This window comes from Stegastes partitus, unplaced genomic scaffold (assembly GCF_000690725.1).
Source record: "Stegastes partitus isolate 25-593 unplaced genomic scaffold, Stegastes_partitus-1.0.2 Scaffold181, whole genome shotgun sequence".
Classification (NCBI taxonomy): domain Eukaryota; kingdom Metazoa; phylum Chordata; class Actinopteri; family Pomacentridae; genus Stegastes; species Stegastes partitus.
Window position 1 is genome coordinate 323,654 of NW_007577912.1, and position 7,904 is coordinate 331,557.

Below are 7,904 nucleotides of genomic sequence, written 5' to 3' on the forward strand. Positions count from 1 at the left end.
GAGCGCGTCAGCTGCCAAAGCGATGCACAAAGTCGCTGCGCTTCTTCCCAAAAAAATGAATGTTTGCATGTGTATGTACGTGTGTTTATGTAAGCCTGTGCGCGCAGCAACCAGGCCAGGCGGTCACGGATTATGGGGGATGCGTCTCTCAGAACCCTGACCCCATTCGACCCTGCTCAGCCAAAAAAAAAATAAAATGTAGAGACAGTGAGTGCAGACTGGCAGACAGAGTGGAAGGCAAATCCACTGTCTGACAGACAGCAGAGGCGGTTAGAGAGAGTGACAGTGACGGAGGGAGAGAAAGGATAACAAAGAGGCAAACAGAGATAAGGCAGATGGAATGAGACGGAGATACAGATTGGCCAAGGCCATGTCTACACCAAGAATGACTTTGTGTGTGTGTTTAACTATGCAGCTACATTAGGCTGTCATTACTGACTACATAAAATAATCATTCTTTTCTCACTCAAGTCCATACTTTTAAATAAAACCAATAGTTACAACATGGAGACTGGAAACAAAATGGAATATGATGGTTGTCTGTTCGCTAACGGGGCCTGTTCATGCCACATACCTACAATTTATACATCCATCCATTATCTATACACCACTTAATCCTCACTAGGGTCATGGGGGGCTGGAGTCTATCCCAGCCGACTCAGGGTGAAGGCAGGGGACACCCTGGACAGGTCACCAGTCTATCACAGGGCTACACTTAGAGACAGACAACCAAGCACACTCACATTCACACCTACGGACAATTTAGAATCACCAATTAAGCTCAACATGTTTTTGGACTGTGTGGGAGGAAGCCGGAGAACCCGGAGAGAACCCAAGCTGCACGGGGAGAACATGCAAACTCCACACAGAAAGATCCTGGTGTCCTCACCGGGACGCGAACCGGCAACCTTCTTGCTGCGAGACAACAGTGCTACCAACTGCGCCACCCTGCAGCCCACAATTTATACATCTTTACTTTATTGTGAAGTTTTCTGAGGCTCGCTAGGACATATTTTCAAGTAACAAACAGCTCTCACGTGTTTATGTGTGGATTGCATGAATCATGATCATTCTGGAAATCACATCTTTCACGTTGCAAATTTGGTTGGCCATTTTCAGAAAGTGATCTGTGTGAATGTTACATTTGTTTATGACGCAGTAACACAATTTTAAAAACTTCTTCGCTTTGCAAATTGAACGTAAATGCAGCATTTTTTAAAAACCAGAACACTGTCTCATGTGTCTCAATGTAATTACTATAACGAAGTGAAGACAGAATCTTACACTGCATCTCACAAATTTAACACCAGCTTGCTGTTGTTTTCCATCATCAACGGACTGATTCTTGCTTGCAGCATCTTCCTCGAGAACCCAGAAAACTTTAACTTTGGTAAACTGTAAAAGAAGCGCCATTCCTCCTAAAACAATTTAAAGTCCAGCCAAGCGCCGAACAAAGCGGACAAACGCAAAGGGTGGCAGAAGCGTTCGCAAATCGCTGGAGCGGGCGTCTGTTCGATGTGTTTAAGTCAATCAGAATTTTTTATCTTTCTGTAGCAGTTGAAAGGACTTAAGATATTATGTAACCCAGTTCTGGTTAATACGAAACGGTTGCTGGCTGTAGTTTGATAGTGTGCAGAGTTTATCTCGTGAATCACAAGGTTCATTCAGCTGGATGGGGGGAAATTTCTGGTGTGCTCATTGTGATTGGCGAGAACAGCCTCCCCTTCTAATCCCACCAGTCCCGTTACACGATATCAGCGGGAAGGACATTCCTCTGCTGGTAAAGCCGTCCCTTGTTCCCCGTCTATTTTCTGTACATGCCTCACATTGACTCTTTTATTCCCAACAATCTGACGTTTATTTCTTCCTCGTTGCTTTTTTTTTTTTTTTTTTAAACTCATCTCTTATCTTGCTTCTCTCAACTTTCCTCTTCCTGCTCTCCGTCTTCCACCCCACTGCCCTCCATCTTGCCCTACAAACATGGCCGTATTTGGGTTTGTGTGAAGGGGTTGGAGTTTGTGTGTGTGTAAGAGGGGAGGCTCAGATTATCACCATGGCAATTCACAAAAACAGTGCAGTAAAGGGGAAGGGTGGGAGTGTGTTCGCACATTTCCAGGCCCGTTACTACGGTCACAGCGGGAGGAGCTGGAAGAGGAGTTTGATGGTTCATATAAGAGCTGAGTCATGACTCGGACTTGGTCAAAGGCCACGCGAGCTAATGAGGATGACATCAAAACCTTACAGGACAATGTGCTTTTTTTTTTTTTACACTACTATTGTTCCCACTTTACTGCCATTTTAAGTTAATTAGTAGGAAACTTTGTTAGAGTAAAGAAAAAAAACAGAGATAAGTAGCTGGAACAAGTTAATGACTCATAATATAGTGAGATTTTCCAAACCTGGGAACAAATGTCCTTATTAAACTAACTTCTGAAGCACTCATAAGCGATTTGCTAATCATAAAACCATTAGCTGCAAACTCCATTAAAACTGCTTTATTAGACAAATTATGGTTATGTTGCTGTCATTCTGAGCCACTTCTAACAAGCCTCACCTCCACTGCTGCAGCACATCAGTTAAGTTGCCAAAGCAAAAAAAAAGATTTGATATCATTGCCAAGAGGTTTTAAAGTGAGATTTACCCCACCTTAAAAATTCAATGTTTGGTTCATGAGGAATAAACGCTCATGTTTTATTCAGTGAAGTCAGTATGAGCATTAGCTTACGGTGGTTAAAGTTAGAAAAAGGTAGCAAAGAAGGTATTACCGGCTAAGTGCTCTGACTTAAAGGCTCCTCTGTAATTATGTTACCGCCACACTATATGTTTTAGCATTTACAGTAAATCCAATAACTGCAACTTGTGGCCACAGTTCAGTTCGAGTTAGACATGTTTTGAGTTGGGTGAGGCAAGAAATATCTTAAGGTAAAATAAAATAAAATATTGAGTGACTTCGTTCAGTCTGTCCGGCTCAGTAAAGCTCCCACAATAAATCCAATCATGCTGCAGTTAATCGAGTTTTGATTATTATTGTCGTTGGCGCTTTTTTAACATGGTTAATAAAAAAAAAAACGTCTGTCGAAAGGAGGCCAAAGAAACATGTATTTTAGACAAAAATGCAAGAAGAGAAACTATTTCAAAGAAATGTGATCCGAAAGTTTCTTCAAGTCTGAAGCAACGAATGTGCCAAGAACTGACAAAACATTAAATTCCAATCGGGTTTTTCCTTATTTCAAAATATCCCTCTTGGAACATTGTCCTTGTGATTGGGAATTAAGAAATCTTTAGTGGTAATTCCTTTGGTTTCCATTTACTGTGTCAACACTGAAGATGCACGAAATGTTTTCTCTTATTTTTGCTCCTGAGACAGTTGTGCAAGTGCGAATGAACTTTCCACTCAAAGTGCATTTCTGCAAGAAGAAATGAGAAGCTAGTTATAATGTGCATTTAAATTAGATTTAAAATTCCCTCAATGTAATGGATACATGTGTTTCCACACGTTCCACATGCCGTAACACAGCGGACCAGTGTAGCGTCTGTGGCTCTTCTTCTTCTTATTTTCCTCACATCCCATTCACAGAGCCAAGCGCGGTGGACACGGCAGTCGCTGCATCGCACATCTGGTTTCTCCTGCAATTCACAGCACTTGGCAATGACGTAGAACCAAAGATGGAGGAGCTGAGGGAGCTGGTCCATCTGTTTCTGCTGAAATCCCAGTTTTTCTGAGTGAGAGGCAGGATCTGCGGTGGTGATGATGCAGAGCCAAGATGGAGGAACAGAGGGGACGGAGCCCACATCTGTTTCTGCTCAGCTCGCAGCTCAGTTCTGAGGAAAAGGGCCTGTAGAGCTGGCTTTACTGGGGAATGGACACTGTGCTAGCCAAGTCAGCCTGCTGCCTTACTGGCACTGGGGCAGTAGCCACACACACACACATACATGCACAGAAAGCAAGGGCATCAAGGGCAAAGTGTAGGCGGCTGTGTGTGTCTGTGCATGTGTGTGTGTGGTATTCTGGGTTGGACCGTACTTGGATGCGCCGGGCCAAGCAGCAACTTTGTCGGAATGTTTGTACTCTGCTCTTTAACTCTCTGTCTTTCCATCTCTCTCTCCTCTGTGATGTAGGAGCTTTTCATTTTTTTTTCCTCCTCTCTTTACAAACCTTCCATCTCTCTCATCTGTCCTTCAAATCCAACATTCCTCCCCCCTCTCTCTCTCTCTATCCTCTCTCTCTCTGTTTGGCCCCCTATCCTCTGGACCCTCATGCTCTGATTGTTTTACAGGAAGCCCAGTCACGGGGTGTTTGTGCATGTGTGTGTGTCTACGTCCTGGTGTGTTGTGTGGTACATCGAGCTGACTCAGCCTGATCTCCAGCCCTCTACTGAGACCCTACGAGACCGGGACAGATACCCGGTGACATGCTGACATGCTCCTGTCTGTCATGTGCGTCGCTGTTGTTTGAGTTCTACACTATGCGCCGCGCAAAAACTACCAAACTCATGAGCAGAGCCGTCCGTCTTGCTTTCCTTTTTCCTCCAGTGTCACTCATCTTCGATGGTTCCTTCTTACGCGCCCTGTGTCAGCATGGTGTGTGTGTTTATGTACTGGAAGAAGCTGTGCACTCTCTCCTTTACTGCAGCGTAGTCAAACACTGCTTCCTCTGTGTGTGTGGGTTTTGCATTTGCAGAGGTCCTGACTTGCAAACATGCTGTATGTGAGTGCATGTGTGCAGGTTTGAATGTGTGAGTTTGTCTATGAGATATGTTAAATGGTTCATTTAACCTTCACAAAACTAAGATTTAATTGGATCTAGCAACACAGATAGAGTTGGTATCTTTCACTTCACTTCATAGATATAGATCTCTGATATCTGTCTACAATGGAGGTTAAAGGAAGTCCCTTTTTTTTAAAATCAACAGTGTTTTTTTTGTGTTTTTCAGAAGTGTCACTCTGGATAATCCACCCACCAGCCTATAAACACAATAGCTGCAAATAAGACCTTTTAGAATGATATTAAATTTAAAAAAAAACTTTCAAATTTGTATCCATGAAGCTTGAAACTGAGATTATTTGGCACTTTTGCATATAAATGACTTCAAAAATGAATCACTTGCTTTTGAAGAATCTTCTGTTTATCAACTAATAGTCTCAGCTCATTTAAACAGATTTAGAAAGGAACTGCATTTTATTTTTTTGAAATTAGCCCCTATGGAAACTCTGGATGTGTTGATTACCCAGAGTAACCGGGACAAGACTTCTGGACAGAGTTGCAGCCGTTTTCAAAACTCATTTTCCAATGCTGGGTGCAGCACAAGCAAAATTCCAGTTTGCCTTCACTGTGCTGAAGCAGAAGTCTAAGAGCTGGATATAATTAAAATATAACGTATAAAACCAAACTTATCTGCACGGCTATACACTAAGGAAACCTGAGGAAATGTGTTCGGGTTAACCAAAAGTCTATGTAGAAAACTATTCTGAATAAAATTACATAACAGCATGGGCATGTTCCAAAACCTACAGGCATTTATGTAACATATAAAAGACATTTCTCTCTCGGCCTGGGTGGTCAGAAAATAGTTTAATAGAACGTTCAGTAGTTTCACTTCAATGTGCGAGATGCAAGCCACCATTAAAGCACATGATGAAAAGTTCAGTAGCCAAACTGCAGACGTGCTCCATCCTCGACACGGAGACCCTTATTCTTATTTATCTTTACTTCAATTTATGTGTTTTTTAATTGATAAATAGCACAAGTAGTAGATTCCAAAAAACAATAATTTCCTTAGTTATTAATTAAAATAATCAATAATTGACTGAAACTGAATATTTGTTCGTGATCTCATCTGTGCATTTCTACTGTGAATCACTGACAGATCACGGACTTTGAGAGATGCACATATAATCCCCACCTGCCCCAGATGGAATATTCCTGTGATCTGACACCCTGCTGTGACGGACTGAACCAAAGTTTTATGGGGGGGCAGGGAGGGCTACATTTAAAGAAGAGCCTGACAGTCACAATCAGGGAGTGGATGAATTTTATGCGCCTCTTTATGCGTTTCTGTCGCCACCTCTACAGACATCCCTGTGTTCTATGCATGTGCATAAATGAGAGCTCTTTTTAATAACTCAGAGGCACATCTGAGCGTCAAAAGACGTGTCATTAAAGAGGAACGGTTCTACAAGCAAGCGAGTGTGTGCGTTGTGCCGTTCTTTCTGCGTGTCTGGGTGATAAGGCTGGAGCTGTGGTGTCTAAATCTCAGAGCTCAAAGGTTTCCTTCATCTCATGCAGGACTCTACAGGTATGCACCTCCCTCCCCTCTCCCCCATCTCTCTCACCCCTCTCTCACCCAGCCCCCTCCTCCTCCTCCTCCTCCTCCTCGCGGCTCAGCCTTCAACCAACAAGGCCGGTATTGTAGCGAGGGTAAAACGATAGCACTCAGGGACGGGTTCAGCTATGTGGTTACCCAGACAACCCCTCTTACCCGCTTCCCCACCTTCCCACCTCAATCCCTCCGCCTCGATCCCTTCACCTCAGTGAGGCTGCATTCATCCATTCATTTATTTATTTATTTTTTTTCTCCAGGTGACTCTCTGTGTGACACACACACACACACAAAAAAAAAAAAGAAGTGCGAGAAAGAGAAGAAGGAAAGGTGTGTTTTATCTGGCCTGTTTGAACGCAGAGGGGCACCGAGGTTAGAGAGGACAAAGCCAGTCACGTAGAGACGGACGGACAGAGAATATGAGCTCCACAAAGAGATAGAAGATGGTTTCGCTCCAAGGTGACACATCCATTATTCGGGAAATAAACAGGCACTGATGGGATGTTTTCTGACAGGCACACATGTACCGTTAAGAAAATGCTGAGATATTAGAGACTGTTTCTTTTTTGGAGTGATGTTTTCAGATTTGAAAACACACACACTGCATTGTGGTCCTCTGATTTAGCCATCTTGTGCGTAGCATACATCTACGTGTGTGTGACTGTGATGTGTTTTTGTGCTAAAATGGGAGTCTCTTTTCTTGATGTTTAAAAGTGAAAAACAACCAAATCAATATATGCTGCCGGGAAAGAAAAGCATTAAAGCTCACTGTGAACTTTTACCATTCATTGATAGAGTCCATTGTGTTCGTGGGTCCTACCTTGTGTGTGCGTGTCGGGTTCACTGTTTCGCGGACTGCTGCGGAGTCGTCTCTCCGGCTTCTTGCCCCCAGGACTGCCGACTCCGCCCCCCGACCCCACCGACCCGAGCGATGGGGTGAGCGATTTGTTGCTGCGTCACGAACAAAATCAGAGCAGAGTTTACTGTATTTATACAGAAGGAACAACACGCTGCTGTATTATATTATGAGTCTATCCTCATTTGTGACCAAGAATTGCTGTGACTGCACGAGCTGTTGGGTGAAATGGGCAAAATCCATATTCAACGCTGGTGTGAAAAATTAAAAGTAATCGAAACTGCTGCGTCCAAGAAGAAAATAGTGACTGTAGGCGTAACAAAAAAAAAAAAACAATTATGTGTAAATAATTGAGTCCCGTATACCCTCACAGTCCAGTTGCAGTCAAAAATACACAAAGTGACTGGAAGGAAAGAACACACATCCCCAAACACCGTCTATGAATATGCTGCTGTCAGACGTGCACGTAAGATTTTGAAGGACCCCTCACACTTTTTATTTTCACTACAAACCTTAAGGTAGGCGTTACAGAGCATGCAAACATAAGAGCAACCTTTTAAAACGGTCTGTTTATTCCCACTTCCATCACTGTGCTGAAAAAATACAGCTAAAGCAGAACTCTTTATATATCTGGCCTAGAAAAGCCTGGATGTATATGTATATTTTAGATCAGAATGTGACATACATGGTTTTATATATGTGTGGTTTTATTCTGTGTCTAGCTGTGT

At 43.0% G+C, this 7,904-nt stretch overlaps 1 protein-coding gene across 1 annotated transcript in view; it reads right to left on the reverse strand.

The window, feature by feature from the left end:
• fndc3ba (fibronectin type III domain containing 3Ba) overlaps positions 1-7,904 on the reverse strand; it is a 104,849-nt gene that overhangs the window by 42,575 nt on the left and 54,370 nt on the right. Inside the window, exon 7 of the mRNA XM_008280098.1 lies at positions 7,141-7,271. Coding sequence (XP_008278320.1) covers positions 7,141-7,271 — 131 coding nt within the window. The remainder of the gene's footprint in view (positions 1-7,140; positions 7,272-7,904) is intronic.